This window comes from Dendropsophus ebraccatus, chromosome 11 (assembly GCF_027789765.1).
Source record: "Dendropsophus ebraccatus isolate aDenEbr1 chromosome 11, aDenEbr1.pat, whole genome shotgun sequence".
In the NCBI taxonomy this organism is placed as follows: domain Eukaryota; kingdom Metazoa; phylum Chordata; class Amphibia; order Anura; family Hylidae; genus Dendropsophus; species Dendropsophus ebraccatus.
In genome coordinates, this window is record NC_091464.1 from 56,099,454 (window position 1) to 56,120,163 (window position 20,710).

At 42.4% G+C, this 20,710-nt stretch overlaps 1 protein-coding gene across 2 annotated transcripts in view; it reads right to left on the bottom strand.

The window, feature by feature from the left end:
• Positions 1-20,453, bottom strand: part of LOC138768157 (apoptosis-inducing factor 3-like) — a 46,286-nt gene extending 25,833 nt beyond the window's left edge. The window contains exons 1-9 of one of the 2 annotated variants that reach the window (XM_069946270.1): positions 20,335-20,452; positions 10,970-11,051; positions 9,938-10,047; positions 8,536-8,645; positions 5,975-6,019; positions 5,803-5,884; positions 4,604-4,716; positions 4,089-4,175; positions 237-328 (exon numbers count right to left, since the gene is read on the bottom strand). In XM_069946270.1, coding sequence (XP_069802371.1) covers positions 237-328; positions 4,089-4,175; positions 4,604-4,716; positions 5,803-5,884; positions 5,975-6,019; positions 8,536-8,645; positions 9,938-10,047; positions 10,970-11,031 — 701 coding nt within the window. In that variant the 5' untranslated portion in view covers positions 11,032-11,051; positions 20,335-20,452. Of the gene's footprint in view, positions 1-236; positions 329-4,088; positions 4,176-4,603; positions 4,717-5,802; positions 5,885-5,974; positions 6,020-8,535; positions 8,646-9,937; positions 10,048-10,969; positions 11,052-20,334 lie in introns of both variants that reach the window. The other variant, XM_069946271.1, reaches the window with a different exon arrangement.
• Positions 20,454-20,710: the final 257 nt, after the last annotated feature.

A 20,710-nucleotide genomic window follows, 5' to 3' on the forward strand; every position in this document is an offset into this window, starting at 1 on the left:
TCGCATTGTATGGTCAGCTCTCCTGTCACAGAGAACCTCACCAAAACCTCTGTAACCACACAGTGACATTATACTGACTAACTTGTTGCATGACAAAGAGCAGTCTCCTGGTACTACACCTGAAATATATAGCAAAACTGCCTGCGACCACAACCCCTGTTGATTTCTTTAAAAAAAAAAAAAAGCAACATGTTTTTTTTTTTTTTTTTTAAGCGAGACAGAGATCATATCTTTACCTGCTGCCAGTTGCAATTAAAAGTTGGCTGTATTGAAGGAATGAGCCATCCTTAAACTTGACCCTGGCATCATTAGTGTTAACACAAACAGCCTAAAACAAATAAGATGAAATGTAATAGTGTTAAAACAGTGCAAAAAAACAGATTCTAAAGCATTAGTAGATACCTCTGTCTGTTTTAACTCATTTAATAGAAGCCGCCTGCTGGGCACTGAAATTGCCTTTGGAAACAGCATGCCTGTTTATTATGAATACATTTGTGATATTGGGAAGTTCTGGCACCCACATGTATTCCTCCAAATCATCACAACATCTGTCATACTGTTCAGTGCTGTATTATCTTGGATAGGCAACATTCAGTTATGGCACCAGTGCAATCCCCTTGCATGTCTACACAGTATATCGCACACAGTTGTGTGGGCTGGCCTTGTGGCAAATATGTACTCTCAGAAGCGCTTTGTAGGAAAATTCTGTTTTTATTAAAGCTGTTGCAATATTGGACTTTCCAGAGAGAAATATACTCATTTTGTCCAGTAGGGGGCAGTGAAGTTGCATATATAATAAATATCAAGTACTCTTTATAACAAAGTGTATCATGAATACAGCTACAGCAGTAGCTGAATAAAACATTAGATGTGTGAATACAATGATTATATATCTAAGTAATTATAATACTAGAGGGAAAGGATGAGTTTGCTAGGGAAAACTGTAATTGAAAGTAGTCTCTAGTACCCTGTTTGACCACCTCTAGGATACAAGAGATACTGTTTGGCATAGAAGCATACAAGTTCTGTGCAGCATTATGTTACACATTTGCCAACAGATATTGCGGCAAGGCCTGTATATCCTACACACTTATAAGCTACAGAAGCTGATATCCCAGCTGGTCCATAAATGCTCAATTGGTTATAAATCTGCAGACCGTGGAGGAGACCTTCCTGGGAACCTGGGAAACTCTTGCTCTGAGTGGGTAAGCATTATTTTGCTGAAAAAAAAAAAACAGTATTTAGCCCTGCTATGTGGGTAACGTGGCTGCCATAAGTCCTGCACATATCACTTAGCGGCCAGTGTCCCTTTGTCATTTCTAGGCGTTGTACAGGCTTTCCAGGTCATTACACCAGCACTTGGGGCAGTATGTTGTGGTACAGCTAAGTAAGTATAGATGGGCTTACCACAAGACCTCCATAATTTACCCTGACCATTGTTAGATCACACACAGAACCTGGATTTGTCACTGTATGATACAAATCCAGTCTGTAGCAGTAAAGGTTTCCTGTTTTTTAGCAGGATAATGCTCACCCACACATAGTAAGGAATTCCTTGTGTGGTGAGCCCCTGGAGGATGTTATAGCGGTGGGACGGCCAGTCACTTGCTAGATGGAAGTGTGACGCCACTTCCTGTGGTGAATGGCCAAGATACAGCCGGACCCTAAGGTTTTGTCACGCGACACCAGTGCCTGGTGGGCACACAGGTGTGATGGCATGCCTGATTTTAAGGTGTAAGGCCAGTTGTACCCTTTTCCCCTATGGTCTGTGTCCTGTCGGGTTGCTGCAGGGTCCCTTGGGGTAGTGTTGTCACAGATGATGTAGTCACAGGTGGCCAGAGCGGTGTAATGACCCTCCCGAATAGTAGGACTCCCCACCCACAGAAAGGGGAGATGTCCCAAGGTTGCAGTGTATATGCCGTGCAGGTGGTATTAAATAATCACAGACTCCTTATATGACGTTGACTTGGTTTACTATTGGTAAATGTGGAACAGGTAATACAGATGAGAGGTACACTTGATAAAGTTCCAATAAATAACAAAGAACCACCAGATCTGTGTGATAAGTGCTGAGTGGGATGTAGTAGAGTTGTACTGAGGTAGCGTAGTGGAGAGGAGAGTGCTGTGAGAGTCTCAACCCAAGTAGTAATGTGCTCTTCCGGGATGGAGATGGAGAAGGAGAAGAAGAAGCTACTAGCGTTGGCTGAACCATATTAATAGGTGACACAGGCCCCAGACCTAGTTGCCTGGGATGAGCAGATTGCTGAGGGTGATATGTAGGCTGGTCCTCTCCTAAGAGGCTTTAGCACTGCATAGTGTTGTGTGTACTTGCTAAGTGAGAAGTTTGAAGCGGAGAACTGTCCTGCGTCCTACCCATGCGGGGCACTGACTAAGACTAGACTACTCTTTACGGGGGGACCTGGCAGAGGGCCAGGGCCCAAGTAGAACCACTGTGGAGAGCTATCTGGTCTGTGTCCTTCCTCCACAGAATCCTGACTAAGACTCCTTCTTTACCCAAGAGAGTGGCCTCCAATCCAGCGTGTAAGGTGCGCTGTGGTTGGGTGGAAAGAATGTTAACAGAAGAGCAGAAAGAGAAGAGGTGATAGGACAGAAGAAAACAAGGATCCTACTGTCTAGCAGATTCTGGTGCAAACACACAGTAACCCTTTGAGACACTTCAGCTGTGCAGCTTTCACACTTAAACACATAATATAGCGACATCTAGTGATCATCTTTAAATAGTACTTTGACCTCAATAAGACCACATAAAGTACAGACTTTTATGAAGGGTGTGAACAGAAGCAACACCCCTAGTGGGACACCACACTTAGAGCGTCTCCACAATGGTGCACTACTTCCTTGGCCTTCCGAGTTGCCAGATGTAAAGTCAGTTGAGCATTTATGGAAGCAGCTGAAACGTTAGCTTTGGCCTCCTATGAACTTCACTGCAAACAAAGCAGATCAAATGTCCCTCTCTACTGGATGATTGCACTGGATGATCCAGCAATGTATGGAAAGAGCCTTCACAGCCTTATTACAAACTGAGCGTTCCTAATGTTTAGTTCTATGTGGAAATACGTGTTTTGACTACAGCATTGATATGCACCAGTTTAACAAGTTGCACTTGTCCAACTTCATTATAAGACAATGTCAATGACTGGGATGACATGTGGTTTATATATACCCAAGCTATGTCCATGCACAGACACAATTCATATCTGCATCAAAGGTTCCAATAGAAGCCTTCTTTGCATGCCAGATACCATTATGAAAGCCCAAGGACCCCTTTAAAATTAATAGGGTCCACTGTGTATTGTTAGTGTTTTGCCATTCGATGAATCCAGCACCAACATTATCAAAACAGAAGAGAAAAAAAAAAGGTTAGGGTTGGTTTGTAGTAAAATTCTGAAAAGAAACAAAAAACAAACAATCTAGATTAAAAAATATTTTGCATAACTAGAAGTAAACTGTATTGTAATAGCGATTGTGATTATTCAAGGGAAAAAAAAATCATTAAGAGTGTGACAGAATCCAATACAAAAAACTGACCATTAAATAGTCATAACCACATTCCTGTACAACAAAAAAAAAAGGTTAGGCTAGTATAGGAAAAAAGGGAGTGTGGTTGTGAGGTACGGCTTTATAAGAGGCTTGACTTGTCACTCCAGGGTGTGAACGGTTCATTGCTTGTCAAGAATAATTGATCACATTTCAGTTTGCATAAACTGCTTGGTATACTTTTCTACTATATCTCTTGGTACAGGAAAGTGCAACACACAACATATTCCTATACGGTAAAAAAAAAAAAAAAAAAAAAAAAAAAAAAAGATGCTGAATGTATTCACATAATGTGAACAAAGCCTAATGCCCTGGTAGTTACAATTACACATTATCAAATATACTTATAAGCATTTGTAATTATTGAGTTTAGCAAAAAGACTATTTTGCCATTACTCACATTGCTGGTTGCTGCTCTTTGACATTATGATAGAACGCATCCTTCAGGTTAGGATTTTATGGCGTCAAGCATTATACTCATATTATTGATGGCACCAAATTTAACCACAAAATAAACAAACATACATTACCTCTTTCTCTGTCAGTACTTCAATATCATACTGTTTGTAAAATTCTACAGGACGCAGATAGATCTCGACAGCCTTTGCATTCATTGCCTGTGGAGATATAGTCAATTTGGACATGGATAAAAGTATGAAATGGTTAAGAAGAACATATGTGCGAGATAGTTCTTGGCAAATTCAACCTGTTGAAAAATTAATAGATATGACAGAGAGAACCTTAGATTCCTGGCAGATCTTGCAAGCACAACATACTCCCCAATTCAAAGTGTCTCTCTATTGGAGGGGCAATATCCACTTTTCCCTCTGTTCTTTAAAACACTCCTTTTTACCCTGAGAAACTGGTTTGGCCATCAGTAGAAGGATTAAAGCACTCTCCCAAATGTCCGTCAGATATTGGTGGAGATAGGGGTCAGATGTGATAAAAAAAAAAAAAAAAAAAAAAAAATCACTGCTCGACCACCTTGTTCTTATCCTCATAAACCAACACTTCACAGCAAATTGCAGGGTCAGGTACTACAGACCTTGCTTAGTTTTGTTCTGTCATATGGGAAGTCCTTTTCTTTTGTCACCATGACAATCCTTCCTGTATAACCTTCCTGGCGAAGAGTCTCAGCACAGACCAAGGCAGCAGGGCCTATAGTAAAAAGAAATGCAGAAAATCAGAAAATGCACATTTTTATGTCATATCATAGTGGGGGATTTCTCTGCCCTACAGATGGAACCTTTAATTATGAGACCATATGATAAAAAGGACCTCTAATATACCACCACCGTTTTTCTGAACTCTTAAAGGAGAAGTCTGGCAGATTTTAAAAGCCAGTAGCCTGCAGGGGGAAGGGGAAATTAATTACAAGTAGGAACTTACCTCTGCCCATGGTGAGCGGCTGGAACGGCTGCAGAAACCCCGCCGGAAGGAATATTCCCTCGAGTTGTGATGACGTCACAACATAGGGGGAAAGGACTGTCCCAACTGATGAACTGGCCACTCAATGACCTGAGCAGCCATTTCATCATCCGGGTTGAAAAGTGTGACGTGGACACCCCTGAGATCCTGGAGCCCGGCAGGGTCCAGTGGCCACTCCCCTTGGCCATGGGGAGAGGTAAATTGTCACTTGTAATCAGTTTCCAACCTCCTCCAGTAGGCTCCCGACTTTTAAGAAATCGCCTGAATTCTGCTTTAAATACAAACCTCCCTTTATTCTGTTAGAATAGCTTTAAAAAAATAGCTTGCTTCCTGGAAGAGCAAGCTATCATTCATTCATCTGGGGCAGTGGGGGAGGCTTTTTACAAGGATAAAGGAATGGAGCACCTATGGAAGGGTAATGTAAGAATGCTTGCTTATGGTGCGTTCACACCTACAGGATCTGCAGCAGATTTTCTGCAGCAGATTTCATTTAAATAACTGAACACAGCATCAAATCTGCTGCAGATCTGCTGCAGATCCTGTAGGTGTGAACACACCCTTAATAGGTAACTCGTGACACCAACACCTTTTCTAAGGTATTTTGTAAAATGGTGCCTGTCATTCTCTCAAACAATTTTTTTGTTTATAGAATGCCACATTTAATTTGGCAGATTGACAGCTTTTGGTGCAGATGTGCCAAAAATTCACCACAGTTTTAACAACATGCACAGCTTTCATTTATAAGTCATCTCATATAGGTGAAGCTAACAGCCAGATTGCTACTCATTTGTCATTTATTTCCCCCAGTGCGTTTACCTGTTCCAATGATCACAACAGTACTTCGGTTACCAGCAGACTGGCTACTCATAGATTTCACCCGTTTGGTACTCTCCAGTGCCTACATGAAAAGAAACAGCTCATTTGTTGCAATATTATATGGATGCTACTATTCTAGAGAATTTGGTATAGGAATTTGTTAGTATTTTACCTTTTTACTGGTGACAATACACACACTGCCATTCTCCACTGTGACCTGTAAGAGGAAAAGCAGAAGAATGAGAGCTAGGAAGCAAACACGCCAAATATATACTGTAACTGATAAGCTGTCCAAACCAGCTTTATATAGTAGTGGTATAAGTACCACTTTGTCTACAATAGGGTCAAGTATTAGACATCTACAGTAATGGCCAAAACGGAGCTAAAAAAAAAAAAAAAAATCTACATCAGAATCAGCACTGAATCTATCAAGAAGATATTGGTGTCGTATTTGATGTGGTTTATTAACATAGCATGCAATTTTAATGGGACTGGTCAGCACTGAGACCCCCACGATCTCTAGTTACAGCTGAAGTAGTCTACATCTTGGCTTTCAATCATGCAAGAAATAGCTCCATAGACTTATAATGAAGCTTGTCTCCTGCAAAGAGTCGTATTGAATGCAGTGGGGGGTGAAGCACACAATGGCTGGCATCTCCCTACTATGTCTAGCGATGGGTGGGGGTCTCAACAGGTCAAGAGTTTTTACAGTAACATTTAAATCCCGAATACATTTTTATGGAAGCTCAAAGCAGAACTGATTGGAAGATGTGACATGTCACAGATTTTTATACAGAGTGCTTACTTGGCTCTCTCCGGCACCTCCACAGGGATGAATAGAGCCGCGGGTCTCGTGTAGAGATCAGCAAACTTTTCAAAAGTTCGTTCCGACCGGACTTCCGGATTTTTTCGGAAGGTTCGGTTCGACCGAATTTCAGATTTCATACTTTAAAGCATCTATATGATACAGGGGTAGTGTATTTGGTTGAATTTAGGGCTCTACATGTCAGTAACATCATTATCTTTTCTGTATCTTAAAGTCAATTTTTTTTTTTTACTTCAATATTCACCATTACATGGTCTATGCAGGAAACTCACCAATACAGGGTCTATGCAGGAAAAAGGTCACAAATTCAGTGAAGGAGCAGCAGTAGTAATTGGAGGCCAGTGAAGGTCCAGCAATAGTCATTTGAGGCCGGGACCGGAGCAGCAGTAGTCAACATGGAGGACAGGCATCAGCAACAGTAGCCAACATGGAGGCCAGGCAGAAGCAGCAGTAGCCAACATGGAGGCCAGGCAGGAGCAGCAGTAGCCAACATGGAGGCCAGGCAGGAGCAGCAGTAGCCAACATGGAGGCCAGGCAGGAGCAGCAGTAGCCAACATGGAGGCCAGGCAGGAGCAGCAGTAGCCAACATGGAGGCCAGGCAGGAGCAGCAGTAGCCAACATGGAGGCCAGGCAGGAGCAGCAGTAGCCAACATGGAGGCCAGGCAGGAGCAGCAGTAGCCAACATGGAGGCCAGGCAGGAGCAGCAGTAGCCAACATGGAGGCCAGTACAGGAGCAGCAGTAGCCAACATGGAGGCAAGGGCAGGCACACCAGTAGTCAACCTGGATGCCAGTTAAGGCCCAGCAGTAGCCAACAAGGAGACAAGGGTAGGCACAGCAGTAGTCAACATGGATGCCAGTTAAGGCCCAGCAGTAGCCAACATGGAGCCAAGGGCAGGAGCAACAGTAGTCAACAGAGGCCAGGCAGGATATCGCCTCCAACACAGCTATGCCCTGCACTTGATTGTCCCCTGTCTCTTCCCCCACGTGCTCATCACCATCATAATCAAAGAGCAGTTCGCTGCTCATAGACACCAAAAGTTCCCTTGCAGGTGGCGGGTCACAAATATATATCACTTTTTTTAAGACTTTTATGCTATACACCTGCACCAGGTATTTTTGTCTCTCAGGATAAGACGGATGTGATATACACACACACACTATCAGAAGTATAGGACTTGTATATCTGTAGAGCGCGTTTTTGTTCCGTGCACCCTTTGCTGTCCTATGCCTAATCTATCTATCTTTCGCCCTCTCTATATTTCTCTCTGAATCACTAGATGTTTCTCCTCTCCGCTTTCCTAATCTTTCCTTTCCTACAATATCTTCTCAGTAGTCTGTAGTACACAACAGCAGCAGCACCAGCAGCGTTTTCATAATCACGAGCTGTGTGCACTGCAGCCATTAAAAACCTCCTTCCTCTCTCTCTGTGCAGACTGCGTGGTGCGGTCATGTGACCACTCCTCTTAAAGCAATACTGACGTCACACAGGGGGTGGGCTAGTGCAAGATCCCTGCTGATTGGATGTGAAAGCGCTTTTCCCGCCCGGAACATTTCCTGCTTTCTAGAATGGTGGATGCCATTTTAGAAAGCAAGAAAAAAGAAAAAAAAATCAGAGCGGATTTCCAAAAATCCGAATCCGATCTGACTCAGATTTTTTGAAAGATCCGAACCGGATCCCATACCGGCCGAACCAGTTCGCTCATCTCTAGTTTTGTGCTGTATTCCACGGCTCTATTCATAACACAGAAGCCAGGGGCTGATACAGAGATCGGACCCCCTGTGATCTCTTACTTGTCCCCTATCCTGTGCATAGGGGACAAGTTAATTTTTCTTGCAATACCCCTTTAATATAGTCAACACTAGATAATTACATTGTAAAACTTACACTGCATTGCACTTACATTACCTTAAAGCAGGGTAGGCTGTCCAGCCCAGGAAACTCTTCTATGTCACCGTTTCTGACATTGAAACAAGCCCCGTGCCAGGGACAACGCACTCTGTCCCCTACCAGAACCCCTGAAATTCAGTAGAACAATTTATCTGGTATGCTATTTCTTCTTCCAAGTTGCTTATACACTATAACACTAGTATATTCTACAGCAAAAATATAAACAATGGCGACCACCATTGTTGACAAGGATTGATGTAAATACAGTATACACAAAAAAGGTTCGGGATCAAGATGGTTAATAAGAGAAAGCAGGGTTACAATATCTTCCTGCACCACCAGATGTCGCTCTACCCAATACTGAAACAACCCACTTACAAGATATGTACACAAAGAGAGACCATGGGCATAGTTCAAAGACAAATAATTCTTTTATTCACATGATTATATAAAAACCATGTAGCAATAAAAGTATAGTATACTGATTAAAAATTCTAAAAAAAAAAAAAAAGACCACTTAATAAAATCAAAATCCATGTGTCCACGCAAGTGTAAAAAAATATAATGTAAGGTGCCTAACAGGGTGCTGCAACAAACAGTAAGGGCCAACAAAGCCTCTGCCTGGTCCTGTTTTGCAACCCCTCAGAAATAGAACACTCCCCCATTTTGCTGCATGGACTGAAGCCGTCCCAACGTATGTCTCGCTTAGTACAGCTTCCTCAGGGAACTTCCCTGAGGAAGCCGTACTAAGCGAAACGTACGTTGGGACATACCCTTATAAAGAATAAGGGGAGAATCTGATGGTTAATTACATTTTAATTTATATTAAAAAAAATTATATATATATATATAATATATTTGTAACTCTTTTCTATTCCCACAAGGGGACTTTGACATCAATCAACAGATCAGTATTATAATATACTGCACTAGTGCTCTGACATGGACCTTTACATCAGCACCTGCGATCATGTCAATAGGAAGCTGATTGGGAGAACAGTGTCAGCAGACTTCTTTCATGTTGTAATCACATTCTGATCATGATACGTAAGAGGTTAATCTACAATTAAGAAGAGCTTTGTCTGTTCCCAGTAGTTACAGCAGGACGTCCTGTAATCCCAGCATTGCCGTATTTTAGCCCCACCATACAAACATTTTGGGCTAGAATAAGTACCTGTCAATGTGCCGTTTGTGACTTGAAAGTAACGTGTTACCAGCTATAAATGAAGAAATCTGACAGCAATAGGACACATTTTACAAGTTAACATGTGTACTGTATATTCTTCCCATTTACATTATGTTATCACTGGTAAATGCATCTGCAGTGAGTTAATACACTCATCATAAATATGCTGGGACTAGATAGATGGGACCACATAATAAAAAAAAATATATAGACAGAATATAGTATATTTTTTACCTTTACTTAGAGGTGCACCATAATGAGAGCACTTGTTTCCCACAGCACTGAACACACCATTATTCCTCACTAGGAGAACGGATTGTCCTTGAACCTCAAACTCCCGCATCCTGGAAAAAGAACATAGCAAATATAGTGACTTACTTATCATATACAAGGGCAAGGATGAAAATGCTCATTTCAATATCTCAGCACTTATTCAGTCACAAATGAAAAATCCTCTTTAATTTCTCATCAATACCTTGCCAAAATCTTTAAGACATACAATTTCCTAGACTACACAGTTTGTATGTAACAATGCAGACTCGTTGGTATGCATGGGAGCTGTAGACTTAAAGCGGCACTATCAGCAGGTTCTGCCCAATAAACCTGCTGATATGCCGCAGACGTTTTTCAGTAATCTTAATGAATCCTTCCATCTCCTCCGCTTTCTTGAGTTATTCCCTAATTGCCCCTATGCTAATCAGGGGCCTAAGGGCATTTGGGGCATCACCCAAAGGTCCGGACCACCAGCTTGGCCCGCCCAGTCTTCCCCCTCCCATGCCACTCAATATGCATATATGAATATGCATAGTGGGCGGCCCGGAGCACCCCCTGGCCCACCCAGAGCAATCCTTCCCATGCTGCCTAGTTGCTCACTATGCGGCACAGTAGGGGGCGTGCTGGGCGGGCCAAGGGGGTTGCTCTGGGCCACCCACTATGCATTATCATAAATGCATAGTGAGCGGCATGGGAGGGGGCAGACTGAGCTGGTGCTTTGGGCCGTCAGGTGACGCCCCAAATGCTCTTAATCCCCTAATTAGCATAGGGGCAATTATAGAATAACTCAAGAAAGCGGAGGAGAAGATTCATTAACATTACTGCAGTCATCAGGTAAAGAATGTCTGCGGCATATCAGCAGGTTCAATGGCCAGAACCTGCTGATTGGTGGGATATTTTTCACTTTGTATATTTTACATATATTAAAGCAATGGGAAGGATGTTACAAAAGTGTAGAATAGCCCTGTAACATAAGCAGCGAATACTTCTTACTCTCCATCCTGTAAATCCGTTTCCTTGCAAAGTTCTTGAGTAATCATCTCATGTCCATTCATAGTGATTTTATTTTCAGCTCCTGTAATATAAACCAAAATTACACACTGTCAGCAGTAAATAATACAGTGACCATAATGACTCTCCTTATACAAGAACTAATAGGCTGAGTGATTGTAATGGTTTAAGTTACACATTTTTACATATGATAATACAGGAAATCTGGCTACGTATATATTACGTAACTCATATTTTCTGATATTTCTAATAGAAAATAAATCCCCTTTATTAATTTAGCACCTAGATTCACCATGGGTATTATGTCTTAAAGAGGACCTGTCTCCCCCGGTGCCAGAGTGACAGGCTCCCGACCCCCCTGCTAGAGCCCATCATACTTACTTGATTGCGCCGGGTCTCGCTTCACTTCACGCTCGCGCCACTGAGATGAGTCATACGCTCGGGCCGGGCTTCCTGTGGGGATATATCCATCCCGGGACCGGCCGAAGAAGTGGGACCCAGCGCGATCAAGTAAGTATGAGGGGTCGGGAGCCTGTCACCCCGGCACCGGGGGTGACAGGTATTCTTTAAGGTCCTTTTACCCAATCTTCAACCATCTGAGGCTGCAAAGGAGTGCCAATCAGCAAGATCCACACTCACTTGCAGTGCCTTTACAAGGTACGATTAATCATAAGGCTGGGTCGCACAAACGATTGTTGCATTGTTCATGTAGCCATTAACATTCATTGTTATTGGCCGCAGGTCTCCGTTACCAAGGGAGATGCGATCAGCCGATGAGCGGGCATTTTCCTGCTCCTGATTGCTGTCACTTTTACACAGGCCGATTATTGTCTGAATGACTGTTTCTAGGAAAGCTTGTTGCTGGTAATCGGTTTGTGTCCTTATATATTGCTTATTAGTATATCACAGACAGACAGTAAAAGGGGTAGTCCAGAAAAAAAAAAATATTTCATTGTATATACATTCCTTACCATTGCTTTCCTCTCTGTATTTACACATAAGAGGTGTCCGCTCAGCCAGTTACTGTATGGGGAAGCTTAGCACTGAGGCCAGGGATTGGCTGGCATATATGTCAGGAAGGAGAACAGAAAGCTTTGAGCAGTGAGATCGGCTGCCATATTGACAAAGTCTAGAAAAATATATTTGCTGACAACTCCCTGTGTCAGATCAATAGTGTGCATAGATCAATAGTGTAAAGAAGAATAGGTTAGAAACTTTCTAATATATCTTATCAGTCAAAAATCCTTTGTATCTTTATCAGACTCTTAACCTTCCCCTATTCACTAAAACTTTCAGCTCAGTTCTGTCTTAAACCAGCGGCTTACTCTCACATTACAAAACCCAGTGGGCTATTTAGAAAAGAGCTATAATATATAATGAACATAAGAACCAGTAGTCTGGAGATGACTCATTGACTTCTATGGGTGTCGTAGGCATCCTCTGTGACCTCTTCAGAAGTTAGAGTGCTAGGACAGCATAGAGGTGAGCTTTGGTCACCTATTGTGAAAAGTGAAACCTGTGTTTAGCTGTATAGCAGAGGTGTTATGTTTAATTGTAGTATTGTCTGTAATGAGTAGAGGAAAACTGAAAATTCTTCTCTATGGAACAAGTAGAACAGGACGTGACAGCCTGTTGCTAGGCTCAGTTGTCAATATAAAAACTCCAATATATCAATTATTTTATAAAGAATAAGACATGAAAAACTAAAAAGAAACACCAAACATAAAAAATACATTTAACATTAAAAGAGGGTAATGTTCTTATTATACGTTCTCTTTATTCCCTCATATAACTAGTAGTCTAGGATGATGAAGGATAAAGCAGTAATATCTGTGATATTCTAGGGCAGGGCTGTCAAACAAATATACAGTGGGCTAACCGTTATATTTATTGTGTGCACTTAGCCTCCCTGGCTCTGTGAGATCGCTGTGCATCTCCAGGTGCTGAACACTATGATAAATGATACGATAAAATGCTACGGCATAACAAACATAGGATAGAAGGGTAGAGGCCCCTCCCCACATTCGTAATTAAAAGGCTTATTGGCGCTTAAAAAACTTTTGATATTTTGGTGCAGTTTTACAGAAAATAATAAGGGTACAAACACACACGGCATATACGCAGCAGATTAGATCTAAATAACTGAACACAGCATAAAATCTGCACCACCAAATCTGCTGCGTATCTGCTGCAAATCTGCAGTGTGTGTCTGTACCCTAAGAGGCGTATTCTTACCTTACTATGCCTGGTGTCCTCCTGCAGTGTCTTCGGGTACCCTCTTCACCAATGTAGCTTTAGGATAAACTTTTTCGGATGGCCGCAGCACTGTCCCGTTGGTGACTGGCTGAGCAGTCTGTCAATACCGAAACAACCCCCTCCGTCCCCCTACATCAACTATTAACCCCCTCTGCCCCCCCCCCAACTACTACTAATTCCATCTGCCCTCCCCACGTCCACTATTAACCCTCTCTGCCCACCATGAACCCTAACACTCCCCCCCCCGCTCCCCCCAGTGTCTTACTAAGAGTCGGTTATGCTGAAGGTTCCTCTCTGCGTAGCGACATCCTATGAGTATGTACTGACCGGGCCTATAAGCTAAGGAAGTATATGTCTGCAGGCCAACTGTACGAAATTATTTAATTTCCTCAGCGGCCTTATGAATCGCTAGATTTCCTTGTTGGGCTAAAAATAATGGCACGGTGGGCCAGAGTTTGACATGTCTGCTCTAAAGCAAGTAATGCTGAATTCATGTGTAACTGTACACAGCATGCTGTTCCCTGTCAAAGCCACAGGTTTTATTACAGATTGCTGTGGTTATAAGAAGTGGTTTTGTCCATGTGGTTTGTACAGGTGAAACATTGCAGTAATTGGGGGCAAAGTACATGTGCATCTTTTCCATTAGAGCTCAAAGCTTTAATAGGTTTGGTATTTGTATCAACAATAATCCAGAGCTTTTCATAGAGTATTTAACCCCTTAAGGAGAAGGCCAATTTTCATTTTTGCACTGTTGGAGCCCAGAGAAATGTATTGCTGAGTCAGGATCAGTGTCATTACGATGATGACGCCCGGCACAGGCAGAAGTACAGATCTCCCCTCAACGATTGCATCGCGGGGGAGAGAGCCGACCCATGAGACACCAGGGACATGCCGTACATATCATTTAAATGCTTAATTAGCAGGCACGGCGAGCAGACAGCGTCAGCTAATAGAGGCGCTCTCTGGTTGCTGATAGCAGCCGGGAGCAGTGCCATTCAAAGCAGGGTCCAGGCGCGAGCCCTCTTTGAACTGGCCATGCGCTGACATGACATAGGAGGTAGGTCATGGAGCGTTGAGGGGTTAAATTGTACCTGTGTAGAGATAGAGTTACAGTAAGTTCGGGTTCGCACGGACTCCATCATTCAGCATTTGAATTCCTCAGCCTGGATAACATGGATGCAGCCCTAAGGCTGCCTGACAAACATGGCAACGTATCCAAGCTTTCCAACCAGCCCTAGGGCTGCATCCATCTTGTCCAAGCTGAGGGATTTAAATGCCGAGCATTTGGGTCTACGCAAACCCAAACTTACTGTAAGCTCTCTCGTTTCTACACCTGTCGTTTTAGATAACTTTTCAGGATAAGTCGTATATGTGTACATGAGGTGAATGACTATTTCCGGCCATGATATAACTTTATGGAATTTTTCATTTTTTTTCATCAGATTTCTGCTCTGCAAGCTTTCTCATTTCTAGTTGTCCCTAAATATAGCCTAAGGCCTAGTATGTCTGTAGTAAGGTCCTGTGTTGTCTCTTTGCAGTCTCCACTTTTTCTGGCTCTTTTCTTACCCCTCCGCCTCTATAAAAACTTGTGTAGGAAATATAATTATATATATATATATATATATATATATATATATATATATATATATATATATATATATATATATAAAATTTATTTATTTTTTTTTTATTTTTTTTTGGGGGGGGGGGGGGGGGATTATTTTTTTTTTCCCCCTCAGGAGAACCCAATTAAAAGGGAACAGAAATGCACATGTGAGTAAAAAAAAAAGATGTTCTGGTTCTGTTCATTTGCTAGGGAAGTAAAGGCCCTTCTACCTGGCCCAGTATAGGACCGTGCAAGGATGCAAAACGATCAAGGCTACACGTGCTGTATTATTCATGCAGCCATTAACACTCATTGTTATCGCCGTACATCTCCTGTTTACATAGAGAGACGTTAACGATAGATTTTGCTGCGCGTCAAAACACACAGTCATCCAATGAGCAGGCATTTTCTCGCTCCTCAGCTGATCGCTGGCACGCTTACAAAGGCCGAATTAATGTTTTTAGGAACACCCATTGCTGACGATCAACCTGTGCGAAATGTCATATGGTTTTTAATAATCACTAAGGGGGGGGGGGAGCATATCATTTTCTTCCCAATCTATGCCCAGTTTGCATGCTGATAAGCAGGCAGAGTGGTATGGCAAGGTACAAAGTTGTTGTGGCCTCCTCATGCACCAGATTTACACCTGCAGGCATGGCAGCCTCGGATTTGCTGGATTTATTAAGAGGCATGCTTTACTCGATAAATTTAATTCCCCTTTAAGACCAGCATACAGAAATACCAGTCTTGATAAATCCCCCCCCCCCCCCCAAGTATAGATTCACATGTGTTAAAAAAAAATAAACTGTCTTGAAAACGGTTACAGAGAGCCCAGGTTTGTAGGTGTGTAATAATAATTTACATTAATTAGTCAGAAATTTACTATCATAAATAACTTTATAAAGTCTGAAGCTTTGTCCTTTTGTTATAGAATGCTCTGCTCCCCTTTAAAACCATTACTGCTCCCCTGATCATTTACTGGAGCTCCAGCTCATAAAGGGAATAATTACATGTTAGGGAGATGCTGTTCAGGATACTAGTCAGGGTTTACAAGGGTTACAAGTGGTGAAGTTCTCAGCTTTCCCTTATTGTTAGGACAGCAGTGACACAGCAGAAAGTTCCATTAACGCAACTTATATTATCCCCACCTAAATGGCCAAACAGTGTAATCTCTAAGAAAGGTGCAGCCGCTGTGACAGCAGAGAAATATTGCTGAATAAATTATCCACAGCATTAACACCTTCTATAGGGCAAAGATGCAGAACCTTTTTGGTCCGAGGGTCACACTGTCAGACAGCACCAATACAAAAGGACCGAATAAAACTGAAAGTAATATTCCCATTTAAGATGTTTATGACATATGGACAGTATATGCTTAAAAGCGAAGGTACCATCAGGACATTCACTTTAAGTTCTTCACATGGATAGAACGGCACTGGCGTGGGGAAGCCGATGCGGTGGTCCTTTTTTTAAACCGTGACCCAGTTTCTACGTACGGTGCTGTCCTGGTCGTGAAGCACTGGAGGCAGGTGGGAGTGATTCTAATGAAGCCACGTCATAGAGGGGGGGGGGGCTGCCTCCAGTGCCTGGGAATAGAATAGTTCTAATCATGTGAAAAAAAAGTGAGTGTACTGATGGACAGATAAAGAGAATGTATCAACAGGTAGGGATTACACTTTTGGTGCTCCTGCTTTTTAGGAAACAGGGTTCCCCCGCCTCACCGTTCACTCAAAGAAAGAAGAGGTGGCCACAGAGTCACAGGAAATCCTCCATCATGTGACAGGAAATATAAGGATACTGTTGGACAGTACCACACACATGCAAACTTGTCTCCGCCTCATTGACTTCTCTGGAGTGCCAAATCTATCATACACAGTATATCCTGTATATATGCCTCTAGTAATGCCTCACATAGAAATTATTAGGTCCATTTTGTGGTGCTTTTAGATGTGTTTTGTAGTGCCATCTACACCGTAGGCACCATGAATATGCCATAGCAGTGCCAGGCACAAAATATCATCTCTATAAGGGTAGCTTTACACGAACCGTATCGGTGCGTCTTTAACGCTGCGTTTTTTACATGCGCGTTTTGATTTTCACATGATTTTCATGTGAAAATCAAAACTCGCATGTAAAAATCACACCAAAAATGCAGCGTTAAAAACGCAGTGATATGGTACGTGTGAAGCTACCCTAACAATGCCAGCCACACAATGATTCCATAACAGTGCTAGACACAAAGTACCCCAATAACAGGACCAGCTAACTAGTATCCCGCTATAACAATGCCAGCTACATAATAACCACAATATCAGTGTCACACAAAAAGTATCATCACTATAACAGTCACATAGTGTAACATAAGTATTTACGTGTCTCTTTTCTCGCATAGCGTGCCACTCCGCTTTTCTTTGACATTAAAAATACATGATAACACATAAGGTTCTCGGAAAGTTGCACTTGGTTTCTGTTTACATAATGTGTGGAGTTGGACGGTTTGGGGGGTGGGAGGGAGGGGGTGATTGGAGGGTATACCCTCCAGGGTTTTTGTGATTGTATGGGGATAAATTCTGTATTGTGAAAAAGTTTTTTTTTTTTCAATAAAAATTATTCTGATTTAAAAAAAAAAAAAAATACATGATAAGCCAAAAGAGGGTGATATCATGTATCTTTGAAGGTTCGCAGATATTTATGAAGAATCAGAAAACAGAAAAAGCATCAGAACCATTAGGGCACAGACAAGCATGACTATGTCCTGATGGTTGGGGGCAACACTGAATGGACACCATTTGGCTTTCCAGACTTGTTGGGAATATAGTTTTGCAACAGCTGGAGGGTCACCGGTTGTGCACCCATGCTAGAAGGCAAAGACGTGTTTCAGCTACCAGTTAATATGGCTATGAGTCGCACCAAGATGTGTTTCTGTGTGGTTTTAAAACACCTGTTACTGCTCACAAGGTTTTAGCAGAACAGCAATTTTAACTGCAAAACATTTATAAACCACAAAATACTGTATGTACCCATTTCAGCTACTGAAGTTACATGGGTATTTTCCCATAAACAGGGCCAGCCTTAGGGGCCAGCCTTAGCGACCCACGATTTGGGCCGTTTTTGGTATCGATACCGATGCAGCTTTTAAGCTACAAATAAGGGTCCTATTACACAAACAGATATCTGACAGATTTTTTTCAGCCAAAGCCAGGAATGGATTTGAAAAGAGGAGAAATCTCAGTCTTTCCTTTATGACCTGTTCTCTGTTTATAGTCCTGGCTTTGGCTATAAAAATCTGTCAGAGATCTATAGGTGTAATAGTGCCCTAAGGGTACAGACACACGTACCAGATCCGCAGCAGATTTCTCGCTGTGAATTCACAGCGAAATCCGCTGCGGATCCCTTGCCTGTTAGTTTCTATGAGAAGTCATACTCGCAACGGGATTGACATCCTGCTGCATGTGTGTGACAGTCCCGTTAACCCCCTGTCGGCTGGAGCATACATTACCTGCTCCACGCTCCAGCTTGCTCTGGGGCTCCCAGGGTAAGTGCGCTGATTGGCTGACTGACCAGTACATCCAGCCGGGAACCCCTGAAGCAAGCCGGAGCGCAGAGCAGGTAATGTATGCTCTGCCAGCGGGGGGTTAATGGGGCTATCACTTACATACAGCAGGATGTCAATCCCATCGCGAGTATGCCTTCTCATAGAAACTAAGGGTGCCTTTACACAGAGATTTATCTGACAGATTTTTGAAGCCAAAGCCAGGAATGGATTTCAAAAAAGGAAAAATCTCAGCCTTTCCTTTATGACCTGTTCTCTGTTTATAGTCTGCTCCTGGCTTTGGCTTCAAAAATCTTTCAGATAAATCTCTCTGTGTAAAGGCACCCTAACAGGCAAGGGATCCGCAGCAGACTTTGCTGCAAATTTACAGTGAAAAATCCGCTGCGGATCTGGTACGTGTGTTTGTACCCTAAGGCTGGGTTCACACACAGTATATTTCAAGAAGTATTTGGTCCTCATGTCAACCAAAACCAGGAGTGGATTGAAAGCACAGACAGGCTTTGTTCACATAATGTTGAAATTGAGTGGATGGCCGACATATAATAGTAAATAACGGCCATTATTTCAATACAACAGCCGTTGTTTTAAAATACCAGCAAATATTTGCCATTAAATGGCGGCCATCCACTCAATTTCAACATTATGTGAACAGAGCCTTTCTTTGCTTTCAATCCACTCCTGGTTTTGGTTGACATGAGGACCAAATACTGCCTGAAATACTAGGTTCCCACACAGTATTTTGGTTCTCATATTGCAACCAAAACCAGGAGTGGATTGAAAACACAGAAAGACTATGCTCTTACACTGTTGAAGTTTAGTGGATGACCGAAACTTTATAACAAATAATGGCCGTTATTTCATAGGAACGGACGATGTTTTAAAATAACGCCAATTATATGCCATTAAATGACGACCATCCACTAAATTTCAACAGTGTTAGAACATAGCCTGTGTTTTCAATCCACTCCTGGTTTTGGTTGCAATATGAGGACTTAAATACTGTGTGTGAACATAGCCTAAGAGTGGATTTAAAAGAAACAGTTAATATAAAGGAAGCACTAATAGGTATGCTTCCTTCTGGATCCACCTCTGTCTCTGGCTTAGTAACTGCATCCAAAAAACTGTGTGAGGGCAACCTTATGACTCCACTGCTGTCTAGTTCCTGGCCCCTGCTTCCCTATTTAGGCCATATTACCCAGACCTGCAGGGTACCTGAGGAAGACAGGTGATACCTGATAGTGAAAGATGGTGTTACACCTGGGGGGAGGGGGACAGATGGTATTTGGTGTGAGAGAGGGTCTTGGATCAGAAAAGAATAGCAGGTACTTTTTTTTTTTTTTTTAGAGGGGGGGGGTATCCTTCATCGTGAGTGGCAGGACATAATGCTGCTCTAGAGATCATGCCGGTTGTTGTAGTTACTATACAATGTTGATAAAGTATGGTTATTCCTTTAGTGTCGTAATGGTGAACCTATTCTAATACTGCTATTTTATGTGGATTTTCACAGGAACCTGTTGTGACTTCATAAGTAACAAAAGATAAAACTCTTAAAAGAAAAGTTTAAAAGTATCAAAGTAAAACTGGATTTTGAAGCCACTTTAAAGGATCCAGCCTTACAAGTACATTTCTAACTCTATTATAAGCAGTAGCGATCACGCCTGATGCCATGGCTGCATGCACTAGTTGCTGACGGACAGGTTCTTTCTTGTATTAGAAAAACGATTATATTTTTAGTGACTCTAACCAAAGTCTTACAATAAATAAATAAAATACATAAAAAGTGACATGCTTAGCTGAGTGTATACAGCAATTGTAGCATTACAATGATGGTTAGATGACATAAAGCTATGAGAGTGCTTGGAGGGTATCCACACCTGTAATGCTATACGTTTGCAGGAAGCTTGTTACATGAGAAAGTTTGTAGGTACTCACCCAGCTGACACAGTAGGTGCTGTCAGTAGTTAGCCCTCACTGGAGATCTGTGTCTCCTGTTCCTGTTGGACTTGCCTTCATACAAAGCTGATGTGCACATTCATCATGAGCAAGCTGCCAGACAGCAGCCAATCGCCTTCCTGCACAGCCTCGTCACCTGGCAACCACCCCTCCCAGGCAGCTCCACAAGAGGCTGGAGAAGTTGTCCAGGCGGAGTCACTACTAATAAGCACCAGTCCTATAATATACAACTCAGCACTACAGCAGATTATAGTCTAGTGACTTTATTGAGTGTGCTCACTTCTGGTGCAACCAGATCAAGAACTGCATGCAACTCAGCTCCAGATTGCTTCCCAAAGTGGTTCAAATCTCATTT